Source organism: Salvelinus namaycush, chromosome 25 (genome assembly GCF_016432855.1).
Source record: "Salvelinus namaycush isolate Seneca chromosome 25, SaNama_1.0, whole genome shotgun sequence".
NCBI classification, from domain to species: Eukaryota; Metazoa; Chordata; class Actinopteri; order Salmoniformes; family Salmonidae; genus Salvelinus; species Salvelinus namaycush.
The window spans coordinates 21,451,422-21,473,797 of NC_052331.1; the positions used below are offsets into that span (position 1 = coordinate 21,451,422).

General features: G+C 41.9%; 1 protein-coding gene across 1 annotated transcript; it reads left to right on the plus strand.

The window, feature by feature from the left end:
- The first annotated feature begins 986 nt into the window (after window positions 1-986).
- On the plus strand, window positions 987-14,288 carry LOC120020021 (tyrosine-protein kinase Lyn-like). The gene is made up of 13 exons (XM_038963445.1): window positions 987-1,092; window positions 5,360-5,496; window positions 5,794-5,848; window positions 6,012-6,117; window positions 6,501-6,599; window positions 6,752-6,855; window positions 7,066-7,215; window positions 7,394-7,546; window positions 10,745-10,927; window positions 11,111-11,187; window positions 12,049-12,202; window positions 12,879-13,010; window positions 13,392-14,288. The coding sequence occupies exons 2-13, from the start codon at window positions 5,365-5,367 to the stop codon at window positions 13,592-13,594; spliced, it is 1,548 nt and encodes a 515-aa protein (XP_038819373.1). The 5' UTR covers window positions 987-1,092; window positions 5,360-5,364; the 3' UTR covers window positions 13,595-14,288.
- The last annotated feature ends 8,088 nt before the right edge of the window (window positions 14,289-22,376 follow it).

Sequence of the window (22,376 nt, forward strand, 5' to 3'; positions counted from 1 at the left end):
GTCACAGACTGTGTGTGGAAAATGATTTAAGACAGACTCTCCAATACAACATTGCAGATTTATGTACATCCTTTGAAGTGTAACAGTATTGCTTCCGTCCCTCTCCTCGCCCCTACTTGGGCTCGAACCAGGGACCCTCTGCACACAACTTACACCCTCGAAGCATCGTTACCCATCACTCCACAAAAGCCACGGCCTTTGCATAGCAAAGGGAACAACTACTTCATGGTCTCAGAGCGAGTGACGTCACTGATTGAAACACTATTAGCACGTACCCCGCTAACATAGCTAGCCATTTCACACCAGTTACACAAGCACACCCTTCTCATTAACTTGTGGTGAGTTATTCACCATTTTTGATGAACAAATAAGGGTTTTATATGTAAGTTGACTAAATAAAGAGCAAAATTATTATAATATTATTTTTGCCCTGATCCTATAAGAGCTCTTTGTCACTTCCCACAAGCCGGGTTGTGACAAACTCACTCATTCTTATGTTTAGTAAATGTATCGAATAGTATGTGAGTGGCAGGCTTACAATGATGGCAAAAAACAACATTTGTGAGTGCGCTGACCCTGGTGCTAGAGGGGGTACGCAGCTGGAGGTTGAATGTTTTAAGGGGTACAGACTATAAAAAGTTTGGGAACCACTGTTCTGGGGAAATCAATAGGTTGTTTTGGCTGACTGTTCATCATGCCGCTTCTCACTAACACACAGCAAGTAGTTCCACAATGTCCCCTCAGTCCATTTCATACATTGTAGTACCTGTGATTTTTATAAAACAAAAAATCCAGTTTACATATAGATAATGTAATAAATATGACTTTGACCTCAAGTGACCTCGACTTTCAAATGTGTTCAGTTGGTAAGCAATTATGCAAATACATTGGACAAAACGTAACATTGTACCAGGAAGTTACAGTAAAAAAAAAATCCCAACCATTTAACATCTGAAGTTCCTCATTCTGTTGATTTTCACAGTTCATTGGCAGCTAATGAAGAGCAAGACATACGAAAGTTGAGGATTACAAACATTTGTCTTTATTTGAATTAGCCGCTCAGCCGCTTCTCCAACTAGTGAAATTTGACAGGTAAATCTAGCCTATATTATGGCATTGCTGCTTTATTCTATTTATTTTCTTTGTCTATAGTTTTTTTTATCAAACAAGTCTTAATTTTATTTCTATAAACATTACGCTAGTCAATTTGTTTGGGAACGTTGTCCACATTTTCGCTATAAAAAAAAATGTAATACGGTCCACTGAGCCGAATGCACAAGTTAAAATTGTTCTTAAACATCTGTCTAAAGAAATTGGTCTGTCTGTACTAACCAGGGCGTTGCCTATGTTTTAAATGTTGCGTGTTTTAGGAAGTGACACATTATTCCGAAAAATGTGGGGGTTTAAAAGCAGGTTCCCATCACATCCTCCAGCCGGCTCAGATTTCCCAATGGTGTGGTCTGTGACCACGTTTACATGCGCACAGTATTCTGAATAGTAGCTCATATCCCGTTTAACGTCTATAAATTGTAATGGAATTATGGTGGATCAAACTGTGCAGGTAGCCAACTTTTTGAAGTAATTTGTTTGACAATCAGATGAAACATCACATAACACCCATGATATGTGTAACTGAGCCTGAGTAAGATGTCTAAGATCAGAATATCCCAGGCATTTTATCCAGGTCTCTCATAACCGGGATACAACCTTTTTGGGGTAATTGTTTATGACTACTTTTACTTCACTACATTCCTAATTCACTGTATACATTTTCCCTGATACCCAAAAATACTCATTACATTTTGAATGCTTAGCAGGACAGGAAAATGGTCTAATTCACACACTTATCAAGAGAACATACCAACTGCCTCTGATTTGGCAGACTCACTAAACACACATTCTTCATTTGTAAATGATGTCTGAGTGTTGGCGCATGCCCCTGGCTCTCTGTAAATGATGTCTGAGTGTTGGCGCATGCCCCTGGCTCTCTGTAAATGATGTCTGAGTGTTGGCGCATGCCCCTGGCTCTCTGTAAATGATGTCTGAGTGTTGGAGCATGCCCCTGGCTCTCTGTAAATGATGTCTGAGTGTTGGCACATGCCCCTGGCTCTCTGTAAATGATGTCTGAGTGTTGGCGTGTAACAGTATAACTTTAGACCGTCCCCTCGCCCCGACACGGGCGCGAACCAGGGACCTTCTGCACACATCAACAACAGTCACCCACGAAGCATCGTTACCCATCGCTCCACAAAAGCCACGGCCCTTGCAGAGCAAGGGGCAACACTACTTCTAGGTTTCAGAGCAAGTGACGTAACTGATTGAAACGCTAGTAGCGCGTACCCGCTAACTAGCTAGCCATTTCACATCCGTTACAGGCGCATGCCCCTGGCTCTCTGTAAATGATGTCTGAGTGTTGGCGCATGCCCCTGGCTCTCTGTAAATGATGTCTGAGTGTTGGCGCATGCCCCTGGCTCTCTGTAAATGATGTCTGAGTGTTGGCGCATGCCCCTGGCTCGCTGTAAATGAAAAAAATTAGAATGATGGCGTCAGGTTTTCTTAACATAAGGAATTTGAAATGATTTACACTTTTACTATACTTTTAGTATATTTTAGCAATTACATTTACTTTTGATACTTAAGTATTTATAAAAAACAAATTCTTTCAGACTTTTACTCAAGTAGTATTTTACTGGGTGAATTTCACCTTTACTTGAATCATTTTCTATTAAGGTATCTTTACTTTTACTCAAGTATGACAATTGGGTACTTTTTCCACCAGTGTGCACATGTAAACATGGTTATCGAGATAGATATGGGTTATGGAAGGGTCACATAATTCCATCCAGGTCACCAGGAGGGATCAGCCAATTAAATTATACTCATGAGCAAACATTCCATAACTGCAATTGCCAGTAAATCGCCAAATTTGGCTTTATACCTGTTCAAACAACCCACTCCAGATGACAGTATGCACACATTCAGTTTGTTTGCCAACTCATAAAAGTAGTAGAAGAAGAAAATGGAGATGGCCTCAGGGGTGCTGCCTGTGCTCTCATAAACGCCATAATGGAACAGGTACAAGGATGCGAAGTCTATGGGTGTGATTGACACACCTGCCGTGCACATGCCCACACGCACTGTGCCCTCCACTAATCTAGGCCTATCCAAGTGTGTGAGGCATGGTTTACAGCTGGAATCCTTAATGGTGAAACAGCCATGTCCGTTTGCGATATTAAATCAACAAAGTTACTGCAAACAATGAACACTGTTTTTTCCCCTTGTACATCATTGCTCGCACGATAGAAGCGCACAGTAAGTGCTGCGTTTGTTTTACCTGCTGCGTAACGCTCCTCAGCAAAAGCAACAACGGTGGTGGGGCGGCCAGTGGTGCTGTTTCCACCAACTGTGGATTCCATATTTACGTTTATTTTCATCAATATATGTATTTATTCAACATTATTCAATGTAATTAAACTTTTTGCATTGTTTAACTAAATTAATTCCTAAAGAAAATAGATTAGTTGACATGAAACCTAAACCCCAGACTTGGTTGAGAAATACATTATGCAGAGAGGGTTTTTCCTTGCAAAAGGCAGTGGCTGGTCAAATGAGGAAGTGTGCAGAAGCCACAGTAGCACGTAGCCTCTGTATAGTTATTTTAATCTGTCCGGAGCCTTAACCTGTATCCTGTCTGTCATCTAGAAATACAGCCACAGCACTGTGACAGCCAAAGCCTGACACCCAAACTACACCCAACAGTGTAGTTGGGTTTGTTTTTCAGCATTTGATTCAGAGCACTAGAGGTGTTGAATGCATTATGTTTTTATCATAGATATATATTTGCTCAATGGTCTAATGCATTGTCCTCATCATTCAACAAGAGTGCATTAGTACAACCAAATGTCATAGTTCGCAAATCAGATCAGTTCATTATTGGAGAACAATGCAAAACAAGGACATTTCTAATTTGAAAGGTACATCTAGTTTCTGATCTAGTTTCCATTTGGGGTACATGAAAGACAAGACTAGGTCAAATGAATGTTGTGCCTTTCAGCTGTTATTTGCCCAGAAAGCAAAACTGATAAGCATTGTTTTAGGGGTCCAAAGTTTGAGGAAACATCAAATGTGTTCAGTTTCATCAAGGAAGAAAAATACCTTACACCAGTCTAATTTTGACTGGCCTAGTTAATAAATCCATATTTCTCTCTCCCTCAGTTTTAGTAACAATAGTTTAAGATCAAGCAATAGGCCTATTGTGTTAATAATATTATTTTGTAGCTCATGATATGACTATTTATAACTGAAATCCTTGGAGAATTCCCCTGGACACGGAGCATTGTCATTGGAATGTGTGAACGTGTTGTGACACAGAAAATCATGTGATGCCCCTGGCCTCAGTGAGCTGGCTGTACAACCCTGTTTTCTGCTGTTAGATAGACAACCGCTACCTGGATCTTATGTCTATGGTATTAATCTACACAGCAGACAATGTAACATATCTAAGATTGTGACCTTTACAGTATAGTGCTCCAAACTCCACTGTGTGAGTGAGTGAGATTCTGTACACGACCACTGCTGCTCAAAACCCACTTGCTTCTATTTTGCGGTGTAAATTAATTTTCAGACACCGCTGCATCAAGTGGTGTTGTAGTACAGGAGATGTTAACTCCCCTGAGAGACCACATCTAACTGAGCCCAGTTGTTCAGACAGAAAAAGCCTAAATCAAATATCCATACTTGGTTTATACAGGCTTGTTGCTCAGATTCTGTATGTGCACTGTCTGAAAATCAAATCATTTGTCATCTCCAAGCCTAACAATGCAGAAGGACATTAAAAAAAACAAGTAAATAATTGATCATGCCTGTTAATGTTTGTATATGAATAAACGTTAAATGAGTGAGTGAGGCTTTGATCTGTGCTAGGTTGTGTGCTATCAATACTACGGCAAATAAATAGTTATATATTTTACAGTGTATTGACACAGTTGACTCCTGAGCAGTGCACTGTCAGAAACTCTGCTGTGCACTGTCATAGTAACTTAGTCCCAAGCTACTGCAGTTCTACTTTACTTAATAACAAGTAATCTGTGTTTATGAGCAGTGGTCATTTGTGTACAGTCGGTCATGAACACTTCTAACACACACACACACAGTGTCAGTGTTAATCTTCTGTTTGATGTATGCGTCTTGATAGTCATCTTCGTTATGTTTCCCATCCCTCTTTCCTTATGGGCCTTTTGCAGGAATATAGAGATCATGAATAGTAAGCCTTGTTCCAAATGCTATGTGTCTGTGGTATGAACCAATGGGAAAGATGAGGTCAATACATTAAAGTTAGCTTCTGTGTCTATCCCAATAGGCAATATGGGTTGTAAAAAATCCAAGCTGAATGCCGGTCTGAATGGAGGTGTGCTTGATGGCAAGAACCGACAGCCAGTACGTCCCGATCAAACTGTAAATTTGAGAGATCGCACCTCCATTAAACCAAGTGCTACAGTAAGTAGTAGTTTCATGGGAAACAGTATTTTTGTAATCACTACCAAAAATCCCTGACCTGGAAACAATTGACAAAATTGGTTCAAGTGTGTTGTTGATGAATCTTCAAGTATTGAAAAATGTAGCAAATTATTCTTTAATAAAAAAAATTTTTAAATGGGTGAAATAGCACACATTTTTTTCACTCTCTCTTCACCTTATCTATGAACAATAGTTTGAATCTTAGCACAATAAAACCATAACATTTTGTCAAACTACTGTCCAGAAGTTCTGATATGAAATGATATCTTGATACAGCGTAACTCACCTCTTGGAGGTCTCCTGCCTGGTCAGGTATTCATGAAAATGGAAGGTATGCTTGTTGCATTTCTTTATCGCACATTATTACAGTAATATTTGATGCAGAGCAAATATTGTATGATGGTTCCATTTCTTTTGCAGTGCATTGCAATATTCCAATAACATTTGATTGCAAGAGAAGTGTGTTTCCACGGTCTCCCCCTCTTTTCTAACAGAGCAAAGCGAGTCTGGTAAAATAGCTATTGCAATATACCCATATGATGCAATACATGCAGAAGATTTGGGATTCAAGAAGGGCGAAAGGCTTAAGGTTCTTGAAGAGTAAGTGCCTGTTCTCCATACATTACAATTGAGTGTGTTGGATTTTATACATAAACCAACACAATGTTGGACTAAGAGGAATATTGTTTGCGCAAGCAATTTATATAAAGATGTTTACAGTGTCATCATTGAATAGTACACCATCTAGAACCTTTGGATGTCCCCAAATGAGAACCCTTTTTAGTTCAAGGTAGAACCCTTTGGGGGTCCATGTAGCACTCTTTCCACAGAGAGTTCTACATGGAACCCAAAAGGGTTCTCATTGGAACCAAATAGGGTTCTCCTATGGGGACATCCGAATAACCCTTTTGGAACCCTTTTTTTCTAAGAGTAGATTGTTGTTGTGTCCCTTCATTGACATCCTGAATCATAACTGTTTTCAGGCATGGTGAATGGTGGAAGGCTAGGTCTCTGACCACTAAGAAAGAAGGGTTCATACCCTCCAATTATGTTGCCGAGGCCAACACCATGGAGACAGAGGAGTGAGTGTCGTTATCATAATGACTTTTGCACATTTCTCTCAGAGCCAACAAGGCTTTCTATTCACCGTTAATAGAAGCACATAGCTGTTATTTCATTCATTTCAGGGGAAGATTGTCTAAATTGTGTCACTATAATATTGTTTTCTGCGTAGATGGTTTTTCAAGGATATTACAAGGAAGGATGCAGAAAGACAACTTTTGGCCCCTGCAAACAAAGCAGGCTCTTACCTCATTCGTGAGAGTGAGACAACAAAAGGTAAGGACCCACTGGATAAACTATGTCTCTCTAATGAAAATAACTTGTCCATGATTCCTATACGTCAAATAATTTATGCACGCTTGACTGTAAGTCGTTTTGGATAAAAGTATCTGCTAAATGGAATATATTATTATTTTATATATTATTCACTGTACTGTATTTGGATGTCAATGTATGAATGTGATAGTGATTGTTTCTCTTCATCAGGAAGTTATTCCATGTCTATCAGAGATGTGGATGCCCAGGGAATAAACGCTGTGAAACATTATAAGATCCGCACGCTGGATAATGGCGGCTTCTACATCTCTCCTAAAATCACATTCCCTGACATTGGCAGCATGATAAAACATTATTACAGTGAGTACCACTGTATTTGAGCCCAGCTGTAATATTGCACAAAACTAAGACATTTCATTTTCTCTTGGCTTCTTTCAACTTCTCTATTTACTAAAAGTAAATAAAGAATATATTGTCTAAATAATATAGTAAGGCCATTCTGCTATGTCTCAACATCAGTTTGTGGTGTGATTGTCAGAACAATCAGATGGTCTCTGTCGAAAGCTGGAGAAGCCGTGTGATAAACCCGAAGCTCAGAAGCCATGGGACAAAGATGCCTGGGAGATCTCCAAGGAGTCCATCAAGATGGTGAAGAAACTGGGAGCAGGACAGTTTGGAGAAGTGTGGATGGGTGAGTCAAAGATACACTATATACACAAAAGTATGCGGACACCTTCAAATTAGTGGATTCGGCTATTTAAACCACACCCGTTGCTGACAGGTGTAAAATCGAGCACACAGCCATGCAATCTCCATAGACAAACATTGGCAGTAGAATGGCCTTACTGAAGAGCTGTGACTTTCAACGTGGCACTGTTATAGTATGCCACCTTTCCAACAAGTCAGTTTGTCAAATTTCTTCCCAGCTAGAGCTGCCCCGGTCAACTCTAAGTGCTGTTATTGTGTAGTGGAAACGTCTAGGATCAACAACGGCTCAGCCAAAAAGTGGTAAACCACACAAGCTCACAGAATGGAATTGCAGAGTGCTGAAGTGCGTAGCGCGTAAAAATTGTCTGTTCTTGGTTGCAACACTCACTACCGAGTTCCAAACTGCCTGGGTAAGCAACGTCAGCACAATAACTGTTCGTCGGGAGCTTCATGAAATGGGTTTCCATGGCCGAGCAGCCGCACGCACACAAGCCTAAGTTCACCGTGCCCAATGGCAATCGTCGGCTGGAGTGGTGTAAAGCTCACCACCATTGGACTCTGGAGCAGTGGAAACATGTTCTCTGGAGTGATGAATAACGCTCCACCATCTGGCAGTCCAACGGACAAATCTGGGTTTGGCGGATGCCAGGAGAATGCTGCCTGCCCCAATGCATAGTGCCAACTGTAAAGTTTGGTGGAGGAATAATGGTCTGGGACTGTTTTTCATGGTTCGGGCTAGGCCCCTTAGTTCCAGTGAAGGGAATTCGTAATGCTACAGCATACAATGACATTTTAGATGATTCTGTGCTTCCAACTTTGTGGTAACAGTTTGGGGAAGAGCCTTTGTTTCAGCATGACAATGCCCCCGTGCACAAAGCGAGGTCCATTCAGAAATGGTTTGTCGAGATCCGTGTGGAAGAATTCGATCTTGTCTCATCGCTGCAACTCCCCAACGGGCATGGGAGGCGAAGTTCGAGTCATCCGAAACATGACCCGCCAAACTGCGCTTTGTAACCCAGAAGCCAACCGCACCAATGTGTCGGAGGAAACACTGTTCACCTAACGACCGAGGTCAGCCTGCCGGCGCCCGGCACGCCACAAGGAGTCGCTACAGCATGATGAGCCAAGTAAAGTCCCCCCCCCCCGGCCAAACCCTCCCCTAAACCGGCGGATGCTGGGCCAATTGTGCGTCGACCTATGGGACTCCCGGTCACAGCCGGGTTGTGATACAGCTCAGGATCAAACCCAGATCTGTAGTGATGCCTATAGCACTGTGATGTAGTACCTTAGACCACTGCGCCACTCGGGAGGCCCACTCCATTACTTTTTTAATACTATTACTTTAATGTGGTGGAATTGTATCAGGGGTAGGTCAGCTGAGACAGACAGGTATAGTCAAATGTTGATCTTTCTGTCTCTATGAGATTGTTAGCAGCCTTAGAGAGTGGAGGGATGGGACTGGTACTAGGAACTGTTGGTGCTGTTATCAGAGACATCTGTAGAGGAAATGTGAGTGTGTCTGACGTCGAATTTGCATTGGATTTCGTTATTATTCATGTGCTACCTGCCCGCACCTCGGCCTTGATGAATTGCAGGAAATTGTTGGCATTGCAAATATACAAATGGACTGTAGGGCCTCCTGTACTGCGCTCAAGATGTTTCCTTTGACCTCTTTGGCCTTAAGGGCTTTCCCTATGGCACAGTGATCCAGCCAGCCAGCCAGCCAGATGGAGCCGTCGAAAGTCGTGTTTCCTCTCAATCACCTCCTTGCATTTGTTATGTCTCTGGAGAGTTTAGTCTCCTCTTCTCTATAAAAACAAGGAATTAAAAGAGGCTTAGATGGGGGTGTTCAGGGCTTGTTCAGCTCGCACGGTGGAAACACAATAGAGTTGTAGGAGACTTATGTGATAAAGAAATGCTATTCTGGATCGAGGGTTCAAAATGCTCAAACTTGGACTGAACTCCACTGGTTAGTCAGTAATATATACAGAGAAACTATCTAGCTTGTATTTTATTAGGCTGCATCCCCAAATGGCACCCTATTCCCTACACAGTGCACTACTTTTGACCAGAGCTCTATGGTCAAAAGAAGTACACTATATAGGGAATATGGTGCCAATTGGAATGTAAACTTAAAGTTATTGTTTTCAGTAGTATCAATAGTAAAATAAAAATGTATTGGTCATGTGCCGAATACAACAGGTGTAGACTTGACTTTAATTTGAGGTAATATTTACATGTACAGTTGAAGTCGGAAGTTTACATACACTAAGGTTGGAGTAATTAAAACTTGTTTTTCAACCACTCCACAAATGTCTTGTTAACAAACTATAGTTTTGGCAAGTCGGTTAGGACATCTACTTTGTGCATGACAAGTAATTTTTCCAACAATTGTTCACAGACAGATTATTTCACTGTATCACAATTCCAGTGGGTCAGAATATACTAAGTTGACTGTGCCTTTAAATAGCTTGGAAATTCCAGAAAATTATGTAATGACTTTTTTTTTTGTGCGCACGCACATTGATAAATGAGGCCTCGCTGTCTACTTTTAGCTCTGTCAAACTCATGTTTTGTGAACTGTTTCAGCTTAATTCCTCAATTATATTTATTGAGCATTTAGTTTGTGCACTACTCGAGTCGCGTCACAAGTCCCTAGAGTTCGAGTCCGAGTCCTTTATACTCAAGTCATGAGTTGAGTCACAAGTCCCTTGGTAGTCCCATACGTTGCTGTCCAACCATTTTTTAAAGCTAAATTTAATTTTGCTGTTGCACATTTGTAAGGCTAAATATATAATACAGCTACCTAACATTTGCTGTTGTAGCTAGTATGTTGAATTATGCAAAAGAGAGGTTTACTGACAACAAAGTCACAAGTGGTCAAGTTCAAGTCACCACTGGTCGAGTCCAAGTCATAAAAATCTTGACTTGAGTCTTAGTCCTGGACTTGAGTACTACAACACTGCTTAACACTGGCATTGGTTCACTTGTTGCTAAATCATGTGAGACAGTATAGTATGCATTCAATGTCACCAGTTTGTCAAATCTTCCAATCAAAATGTAATTCAAATAAAAAAGACAAAAAGATACAGCAGGTGGCCCTAGAGGTCAGAAAACAGTGGGCAGTAGTGGTACAATATCTATTTAGCTATACTTCATACTGAGCAAATCCCTCCTGCAGCGTTCTACAACAACACGACCAAGGTGGCAGTGAAGACGCTGAAGCCAGGCACCATGTCAGCTGAGGCCTTCATGGAGGAGGCTAACCTGATGAAGACCCTGCAACACGACAGACTGGTGCGCCTCTACGCCGTCGTCACCAAGATCGAGCCTATCTACATCATCACAGAGTACATGTCCAATGGTAACACACACTGAGTCCAATTCCTACAAGACAGACCTCTTGGTTTCAAACACTATTATGTGGCCAGCATGGACTGTTTTCATCAATACATACCATTTGATATTACATAAGTGTTCTGTAAGTCACCTATATTTTCATTGGTTTGGTTTCTATCCCTCAATTTTGTTTCTTTACCTTTTGTAGGTAGCCTCTTAGATTTCTTAAAAAGTGAGGCGGGCTGCAAAGTACAGCTACCTAAGCTAATCGATTTTTCTGCGCAGGTAATGCATGTTCTTCTTACATCTCTGTCTCAGTGATTAAGAGCATTGCTCTTTATAGACTGTTTCCCTTTAAGGAATAGATGCTGATGCCACTTTTTCCATTGGTTAACCAGAAAGAGGAACAGAATACCATGGTTTTTGTTTCACTTAACAAATGAGTTGCAACAAACTAAGAACATAAAAGTGCCAAGTGAAGACCATCCAGTGGTCCCTCACACACACCGATCAGAGTATGTCTCATGGAAGTAGAAGAAATGTGGTTCAATAGAAGTCAATACACAAAATGATGATTAACATGTATCATTGATAACATGCCTCCCCAAAGTAGTAAACTACCTAAAAAAGATTAAAGAAACCAAAATACCTCATGCCATGTCAGTACACCAGTTGTGGTAAATTCAGAATAAACTTCAAATTAGATAACTGTGTAGTGACAGAGGTATGGTCAGTTTAGAGGAAAAGTGCATCAAACCACAGTTGCATATCCTCTTAGACAAAGTGAAAGAGGATGCCATTTATGAAATGAAACAGTCGTCCCTTTCCGCAAATGGACAACCACTCCTCAGCTCAGCTCACTTAAACTTGTTGAGTACTAACCAAGTCAAATGGTTGGTAGCTAATTAAATTCTAACCAGACGTAACACACATACATTAACTATGTTATGCAGCATTTTAAATTACCATACTGAATTTGTCAGAAGAAGAGGAGTCTAGTTAATAACTATTTTTTCAGTATTGTTTTATGGGAACACAACACAAGTCAGAAAGTCTGAAAGCTCTACTGAGTTGGGTTGAGTGCTCAATTGAGTTCCATTTTAGGTACTTCATTAATCCCTGAGGGGAAATGTCATCCTTTTTCAGATTGCAGAGGGCATGGCGTACATTGAGAAAAAGAACTACATCCACCGTGACCTGAGAACAGCCAACGTCCTGGTGTCTGAGAGTTTGCTGTGTAAAATAGCTGACTTTGGCCTGGCCAGAGTCATTGAGGATGACCAGTATACAGCCAGAGAGGGTAAGCTTCCAGTCTGTGCATGCTAGAATTAGTCAGTCCAGTATTACACTGGCCAAAATGTTATGCATGTGTGTTTCATGTGATAACTGTCATATTTGGAATCATTTATCTGTCTAGTGTTTGGCTAAGAAAGACAGTATCGAGAAATTCCCTGGTGTTCTGCAGAGTTGTATTACAGTAGTGTAATTGTATATTTTTTTGTAAGATCGTATCTTTAGAGACCAGAAGTACATCCGTTCCCTCGAGACATGTTGTTGTTTACTTAAGGGACTAGTTTGTCACTAGTTACCACAGCCACAAAGTCATAATTATGGCTACACCCCACCCATTTCTACAATTTATCTTAAAAATTTATTTAAAAAATAACACTAACCTTAACCACACTGCTAACCTTATGCCTAACCCTAACATTAAATTTGTTTTCATGGATTTTTATGATAGCCAGTGTTGACTTTGTGGCTGTGGTATTTTTTTTTTTTTCATGGCAATCAGGAAGCAGAGGTCAATATCAGCAATGTCAGAAGTAAAACTGCTATCAACGCATATTGCATAGTTAATTCAGGCCTGGGGTTTGTACAAGAACTTTTCTGTCAGCAATCCAAGCATGTAACGTTACTTTGTTTTTCCTCCTATATCAGTGTCAGAAACTCTTTCGCCCTCTGTTTGTCCATTAAAGGAGCTAAGTTTCCCATCAAGTGGACAGCACCAGAGGCCATCAACTATGGCTCCTTCACTATCAAATCAGACATGTGGTCCTTCGGAGTCCTCCTGTATGAAGTCATTACCTATGGAAAAATACCTTACCCAGGTAATTACATGCAACCTTACACACAAACACGTTCATATTTAAGACTAGCTACTCAAGACTGATTTCCCCACATGCTGCAAAATTTGGAGCTTGAATGCACTCAATAGGGGAGCACAGATATTTATCGCCATCTTCTGGTTAATGAAAGATGTTGCAAGAGATCATAGGGATTTTTTCTCCAGAAAAAGACCTCCGTCTTTGCTTTGATGGCATTTATTGTGATGCCTTAACAAATAACAAATACCAAAATTCTGACTTTATTGCTCAATTATTTTCCCCACATAAGAATCGGTCATGTTTGCTTCTTTCAATTTAGGTCGACCTGCTATTCAGAGTTACTGCTTCTTCTCCCTTCTGATTCTTTCTGTTCCCCTTTTTTAGGGATGAGCAATGGTGAAGTGATGACATCAGTGCAGAAAGGTTATAGAATGCCCCGCCCTGGGAACTGTCCCAACGAGCTCTATGACATCATGACCACCTGCTGGAAGAGCAAGCCAGACGACAGGCCCACATTTGACTACATCCAGAGTGTCCTGGATGACTTTTACACCGCCACTGAGGGACAGTACCAACAGCAGCAGTAGGAAGTCAATGTCTGAGTCTCAAACGGCACCCTTAATAGTGCACTACTGTTGGGCTCTATGGTCAAAAGTAGTGGAGTGTATAGGGAATAGAGTGCAGTTTGTGATGTAAAATGTCTGCTAATGTGCTGGTTTCTTCAATCCACCAGCAAAACAATCAGTTATTCCGCAGAGAGAGATTTTGCCGGACATGTTTACTGCTTACTTATTTGTTAAGCAAGCTAAAGATTGAGTTCAACTTCATATTGAAGTATAAACCTACTAATGTACTTCAGGCTTTTTACAGAGAATGATCACATTAATAATGTACTGAATCTGTTGCAAACATGAAAAAGAATCAGCACATTGAACGGCACAAAATGAACTTTTTACCACATATTTATTATAACTTTAGCCATAGCTTGTTGAATTCAATCAGCAGATTTACCAGTACTATTAAATGTCTCTTTTTATTTGAGCTGTTACATTAAGGTACATTAATTGATATTAAGCAGCTTATCTTTTGGACTATGTTCATGTTTCTGTTTAATCGTATTAATATTAAGGCTGTCACAAGAGTCTAACAAGTTACTAATGTGACGTATATTTTTTGTGTTGTTTTTTTACAATGAGATTGATGTGAGTGACATGACCATGTGTGTGATTACTGTGCTCTGAATAAATGCAAAAGACCTAGATCAATAAAATATCAACCATTTTTGGCCAGGTCGTGGTTTTTGTAGTAGAGCGTGTCAGCCGTTTAAAATGTGGGGTTGTGTGTGATGTCATTTGAAGATGTAATTGATTTCCGGAGCAGATCATTAGAGTTGAAGGATTTCAAAAACACGGAAGATGATATTGATAGCAGGGCATTCAGTATGGAGAAAAAGAACAGAGATAGTTAGATGACGCAACATTGTATCTGTCCCATTATGATGTCTGTGTGCGCATGGGCAGCGCCATAGATCTCGCCAGCTTGTAGTCCTAAAAAACGGAAATTAATACCTCTGGTTCGTTCAGCTATTCCTATGTGGGAAATGAATGGGGTTTTGGAATAAAAGCCAAAAATAAGGTTAACAGACTTAGGAGATCCTATCCACTGAGTATACAAAACATTAAGAACACCTGCTCCAGACTGACCTTGTGAATCAAGGGGAAAGCTATGATCCCTTATTGATGTCACTTGTTAAATCCACTTCAAATCAATGTAGATGAAAGGGAGTGGTCAAGTTAAAGAATGATTGTGTATGTGTACCATTCAGAGGGTGAATGGGTAAAACAAAATACTTAAGTGCCTTTGAACAACGCATTGAGGCTCTTCTGGGGAAGGGGTGCAACTCAATATAAGGAAGGTGTTCCTAATGTTTTGTACACTCAGTGTACGTTTTGTGAGATCATATCAGTCAGTTAACATGACCTTCATGAATTATGAAAACTCTGGTGTAAGTGCTTGTTTTGATTACATAAATGATCATTTCATAGAACAAAATATATAAGATTTCCTAAGCCTGTCAGACCTTTTTTCTGAGTTTAAATGAAACCATGCAACAAAAAACATTTCCCCATAGGCTTTGGCCAACGAGCCATGGCGAAGTCAGCTTCTGTTAGTGCCCACAAAAAGACACCATTTCTATTGCTCTCTATTGAGGCCATCTCCATTTTTAAGTAGTCAACGTTATTTTCTACCGCTTCTATGAGTTGGTAAACAAACTGAAAGGTTGTATACTGCCACCTGGAGTGTGTTGTTTGAACGGATATAAAGCCAAGGTCGGCGATTTACTTCCACATGCAGTTTTGGAATGTTTGCTCGAACTAGTATATTTAATTGGCTGATCCCTCCTGATGACCTGGATGGAATCATGTGTTCCTTCCATAACCCATAGGAAGTCCCACCCAGTTGACTACTTCAAAATGGTCAAAGTCCTTAATGGTGCTGCCCATGCTAAAACAGGCTTTTGGGCAATAGAGTCCTCTATTATTCTCTATGGGAAAAAAGTAGGGTGAATTCAGAATAAGGGGGACACTTTTTGCATTTACGTCTTCTGTAACCTCTTTTGACATCTATCCAACATATTAGCCAAACACATGATACATTTCTGAAATCCTCAAGATGTTTCCTAATCACACACAAAACATTTATATCATATTCACAGGAGGCATGACGTGTACACTGAGTCAAAACCATATTTTCAGTTTGCATTTGGTAGACTGGGACACCATTATTACAGTCCTAATTGTACCCCAATGACAATTATATGTGATTAGTGTGATTAGGAAACATCTGAGGATTTCAGAATTGTATCATGTGCTGGGCTAATATGTTGGATAGATGTCTGAAGAGGTAACAGGAGACCGAAATATAAAAAGTGTCCCACTTTTTCAGAATTCACTCCGATAATAAATGTATAGGATATAGTACTACAATAACCAGAGCCCTGTCTTACCTAAGAGGAGAGGGAGGGTCCCTATTGCAAACTAGATATCTTTCCTCCACTGGAAAAGCCTATAAGACTGCCCCATTTTAGCTACTCCATGCTGTCCTACTTTAGCTAATCAGCTTTGGCTGGTAAAGCGTGACAACAAAAACTGAATTACAAAATTGAAACATAATATTGGCAACTTATATATTTTGATGCACCAGTACATAGTATGCACATTTACGTCACACTTTGACACAGTGCATTATTTATGACAGTTTTATAACCTCAACCACAGATGTTCAATTATATTGACCAGATACTCCATTGGCCACTGACAATGAAAATAAATGTTTTCAAAAAGGCAGTTGGGGGGAAGATCAGCTGGGACCATTCTAGCCAACGAGAGGCCAGAGACGCGTGTGAACAACCACAACGGTCAATGGTATCCGGGATCCTTCGGACATCTCTACCCCAATAAGGTTGACATTTAAAAATGGTTAGCCAGTTAAGGTGACAACCGTTTGTTTACGATACCTGGAGGGGGTCGTAAGAAGAGCGTACCGGGCTATCTTCCAGGTATGCTGACAGCGGCAGACGAACATCTGGGCCGAGGGTATGCTGACTTCCTCTTGCTCAGGGAAGAGCGGAGGCTGGCCGTTAGATTGGGGATGAAACCCGGAGGACAGGCTGGCCGATGACCCAATGAGGGCGCAGAACGCCTTCCAGAATTGGGACGAGAACTGAAGACCACGATCGGAGACCATGTTGACCGGAAGTCTATGGATCCGGAAGACACGCTGTACCATGAACTGGACCGTTTCCTTGGCTGAGGGTAACTTGGGAAGGGGAATGAAATGGGCGGCTTTGGAAAACATATCCACTCCCGTAAGGATGGTGGTGTTGCTATCGGACGGAGGGAGACCAGTGACAAAGTCCAGGGATATATGGGACCAAGGGTGGTGAGGAACAGGGAGTGGTTGAAGGAGGCCTGCTGCAGCTTGCCGCAGAGTCTTACTCTGTGCGCACACAGTGCAGGCAGCGATGAACGTGGAGATATCAGGAACCATAATGGGCCACCAAAACAGTTGTCGGAGGAAAGCCAGGGTCTGGTGGGAGCCGGGATAGCAAATAAGGATAGAGGAATGAGCCCATTCCAGGACCGGGGACCGGGCAGAATCTGGGACAACCGGTTAGTCCCCCCCCCCCCCCGTAGCCCAGTCGAACAGGGGGTTGTGACTCTGGAGCCATGACAATACAAAAACCACGAGACTCAATGAGCAGAAACTTAATTGACTCACTGGGGTTACCTGACACTCGCAGGTTGATGGGAACCGTATTGTGATCCTGCCAATAGAGTGTCCGCCCAATGCTCTGGCGTCCATGGGAATGGAGGGGTTGTGTGGAGATGCCCAGCTCCGACACCAGGGTAGCATCCATAAAGCTCCCATTGGCCCCAGAGTCCATGAGCACCCAGAGAGATTTCGGCCGGTCACCCCACAGCAGGATAGCATGGAGAGGAGTGCGAGTAATAGGAGATGGGAGACTCCCTGTATGGTCCACCAGTGTACTTGTACCTAGTGATGAGCCTGGTCTTTTACTGGACAGGTGTAATGTCCAGTAAAAGTAATGTAATGTCCTGAAGTACCACAATACAGACAACTTTTGGAGCTCAGTTTGCGTAAACGTTCCTCAGGAGAAAATCTAGCCCTGCTCAGTTGCATGGGCTCCGGAAGAGGCGAGGCGACAGTCCTCAATGATTTCCGGGGGAACTCGGGTGACAGATTCTCTCTGGAGTGCAGGCGCCGGGGACTTCCTGGATTCTTTGGAGGCGAGGGGGAACCCGTGGACGAGTGCGTGTGGCCTGGAACAGACCTCCTCTCCCTGCTGCGTTCCCGTAACCGCCCATCGATCCTTATGGTCAGGGCTATGAGGGAGTCGAGGTCCATGGGCAGCTCCCGGGCTGCGAGCTCATCTTTAATTTCCTCAGATAATCCATGAAGGAAGGTGTCAAACACTAATTGAGTTGTTTAAATGTAATGTTGAGCTCTCTGTTTTTGTGCATACCCATTAACAAGAGTTCTGTCCGTGGTGCTGAATGCACAGTGTACTTTTCCCTCCGTGTAGTTCATTGCATTTTTAATAATGAAAATACCTACCAAAAGGAGAACATGGATGTGGTTTATTTCTGTGCATGTTAAAAAGTAAAATAAGTAGCATATCTGGACATGATTTACAGTAGATATCCAGTGGGGCAAAAAAGTATTTAGTCAGCCACCAATTGTGCAAGTTCTCCCACTTAAAAAGATGAGAGGCGCCTGTAATTTTCATCATAGGTACACTTCAACTATGACAGACAAAATGAGAAACAAAAATCCTGAAAATCACATTGTAGGATTTTTAATGAATTTATTTGCAAATTATGGTGGAAAATAAGTATTTGGTCACCTACAAACAAGCAACACTATCATGCTATCAAATGCCAAATGATTCTTCGAAGTTTTAAAAGCATTATCACAATCATTCATGGCCTTATTACATGCTTCAGTCCACCAAGGAACTATCCCTCACTGGAGTAGCCAATAAGGCAGCATCTAACATGACTGAATTGACAGATGCAGCACAGTCTTCTACCGACCCTTCCATTGACAATTTATGATTCTCCTTCACACAAAGTGTAAACAGTTTCCCAGTATGCCTTGTCAAAGCACCAATTTATAACCAGTTCCCTTTTCTGAAAACATACGTCAAGATCCATGTTGCACATGACTGGGAAATGATCACTACCTATTGTGGATTCTATCTTCACATTCCACTCACATATTCCAGCAATGGAGGACACTAACGTAAGATCTAAAAATGACGAAGTACCTCTAGTCACATTTAACCTTAATTTATACTAGCTAGTCCCCTCTGCTCCATAAAACGTTCAACCACTAAACCATTGGCATCTGTGGTATTGCTGCTCCAAAAGCTGTTATGGTGTGGAGATTTCAATGCTCATATCACCTTCACTGGATTTCACAACTATATCTAATTCAGATACAGAGATGGGCTTACAAGGATTATAGTAAATAAACAATGTGATATTTCCCCCCTTCTCTCCACTGCCACATGTTTATGTTCTTTGAAACCATGTCCTACACCTTCTTTGATAAATGTAGCACACCTACCACTCGAACCCTGTATTCAATCACTACTCAGAGATAAAACCAGGAATAATATAATCCAATTAAATTTAAGCATTTTTCTTGTATACACACCACATCCGGTAAAAACATCTAAATCACGTTTAAACTTCTTAAATTCTTGTCAATTGGCGATCAAACTCCTAGCATTCAATTTAAGTGATAATGCCCTTGAATAGTCCCGACACAAATCTAGGGTTGCTACCCAAGCCGGCTAGTCGTTTGTTTTATCGGTTCGGTTGACAGAGTCGTTCAGTCTTTTTGTTCTGTATCCTGTCGTACGTTCTAAATGTTCCATTGCCATACCGGCTGGCAACATTCTTATCCCTTGCTTGCTAGCTAGCCAACTACGGCTAACTTAGTCACGTTAAACAGTGCAGCCAGAATAACAACAGTAGCTGCATTTGCATTTGTTTAAGCTGTTTTCTAGTGACCTTTACTTGGATACATCCATAACAATGAGCTAATAAGGCTCAATTTATCCTGGCATAGAACACGTGCTCTCCCTTCAGGACACTGTTGTTCAGAGGAGCTAGCCAACAACACAGCTAACACAATCACTTCAAACTGAAGATGGAAAGACTGCAAACTAGCTGCACTTAGTTTCATTTGACCTTTTTTTCAATTGAAATTTCTTTGTGTGTGTATATACACTGCTCAAAAAAATGAAGGGAACACTTAAACACAATGTAACTCCAAGTCAATCACACTTCTGTGAAATCAAACTGTCCACTTAGGAAGCAACACTGATTGACAATAAATTTCACATGCTGTTGTGCAAATGGAATAGACAAAAGGTGGAAATTATAGGCAATTAGCAAGACACCCCCAATAAAGGAGTGGTTCTGCAGGTGGTGACCACAGACCACTTCTCAGTTCCTATGCTTCCTGGCTGATGTTTTGGTCACTTTTGAATGCTGGCGGTGCTTTCACTCTAGTGGTAGCATGAGACGGAGTCTACAACCCACACAAGTGGCTCAGGTAGTGCAGCTCATCCAGGATGGCACATCAATGCGAGCTGTGGCAAGAAGGTTTCCTGTGTCTGTCAGCGTAGTGTCCAGAGCATGGAGGCGCTACCAGGAGACAGGCCAGTACATCAGGAGACGTGGAGGAGGCCGTAGGAGGGCAACAACCCAGCAGCAGGACCACTACCTCCGCCTTTGTGCAAGGAGGAGCACTGCTAGAGCCCTGCAAAATGATCTCCAGCAGGCCACAAACGTGCATGTGTCAGCATATGGTCTCACAAGGGCTCTGAGGATCTCATCTCTGTACCTAATGGCAGTCAGGCTACCTCTGGCGAGCACATGGAGGGCTGTGCGGCCCCACAAAGAAATGCCACCCAACACCATGACTGACCCACCGCCAAACCGGTCATGCTGGAGGATGTTGCAGGCAGCAGAACGTTCTCCACGGCGTCTCCAGACTCTATCACGTCTGTCACATGTGCTCATGTGCTCAGTGTGAACCTGCTTTCATCTGTGAAGAGCACAGGGCGCCAGTGGCGAATTTGCCAATCTTGGTGTTCTCTGGCAAATGCCAAACGTCCTGCACGGTGTTGGGCTGTAAGCACAACCCCCACTTGTGGACGTCGGGCCCTCATACCACCCTCATGGAGTCTGTTTCTGACCGTTTGAGCAGACACATGCACATTTGTGGCCTGCTGGAGGTCATTTTGCAGGGCTCTGGCAGTGCTCCTCCTTGCACAAAAGCGGAGGTAGTGGTCCTGCTGCTGGGTTGTTGCCCTCCTACGGCCTCCTCCACGTCTCCTGATGTACTGGCCTGTCTCCTGGTAGCACCTCCATGCTCTGGACACTACGCTGACAGACACAGCAAACCTTCTTGCCACAGCTCGCATTGATGTGCCATCCTGGATGAGCTGCACTAACTGAGCCACTTGTGTGGGTTGTAGACTCCGTCTCATGCTACCACTAGAGTGAGAGCACCGCCAGCATTCAAAAGTGACCAAAACATCAGCCAGGAAGCATAGGAACTGAGAAGTGGTCTGTGGTCACCACCTGCAGAATCACTCCTTTATTGGGGGTGTCTTGCTAATTGCCTATAATTTCCACCTTTTGTCTATTCCATTTGCACAACAGCATGTGAAATTTATTGTCAATCAGTGTTGCTTCCTAAGTGGACAGTTTGATTTCACAGAAGTGTGATTGACTTGGAGTTACATTGTGTTGTTTAAGTGTTCCCTTTATTTTTTTGAGCAGTGTATGTATATATATATATATATATATATATATATATATATATATATATATATATAAAAAGATGCCAGGTGATTTATGATTTCGACTAGCTGAGAAACCCTGCCTGTCTGTCTGTCTCATCCCGACACGTTCATTATGGGACAGATGGAGATCAAATGTTAATATTGAAACAATGTTTCAAATGTTAATATTGAAACAATGTTTCAAATGTCAGAGAGACAGACAGCAAGGTTTATACAAATAGGATACATTGTAATTTTGTACTTGTGCGCTTCCATGGCTTTCTGTTGTACTTCACATCCTCCATACGCTGCACTGTGTTCTCAGTCACAACGTTTAACTTTAGAGTCAGGCCCACATTTCCTATACTCATGATCCCCATCTCATTTTACCTTTGCACACATTAGCAACATGCCCCATCCGTTGGCACTTATAACACCGAAGTGGAGGCGGCACATACTCTCTAACCTGATAAGTGAGTGATCCTAGCTGCATCCTGTTCGGTCTATTCCCCTCAAATTGTAACAATACAGTTTTAGTGTCCACTTGACTGCCACTCTTTTTGCTTTTCATCCTCTTCACATCAATAACTTTTCCTCCTTTAGGGCAAGCCTTAACGTCTTCCATGGTCATTTCCAATGGCATCCCACCAATTACTCCTCTCATTTTAGTCATAGCACCTTGAATGTGACATTTCACCCAACCCCCATTTAGTGTTCAATTTCAAGACATTCTCCTGCTGATTGTACTATTTGCAATGATCAGGACCTTCCCATAACCCATTGGTTTGGCATCCTTAAATAAACCCAGTCTCTTCCCTAATTGCTTTTGTCAAATGCAAAGGATGGAAGTACTTACTCGCTGGTTCTGGGAACACTACCATGACCGTATAACTTTCTACTCCAACCTCTTTGTGAAAGAGTGGTCCTGTTCTTTACAGGTCTACTCACAACACTACTCATTGTTTCCCCAGCAGTATTCATCA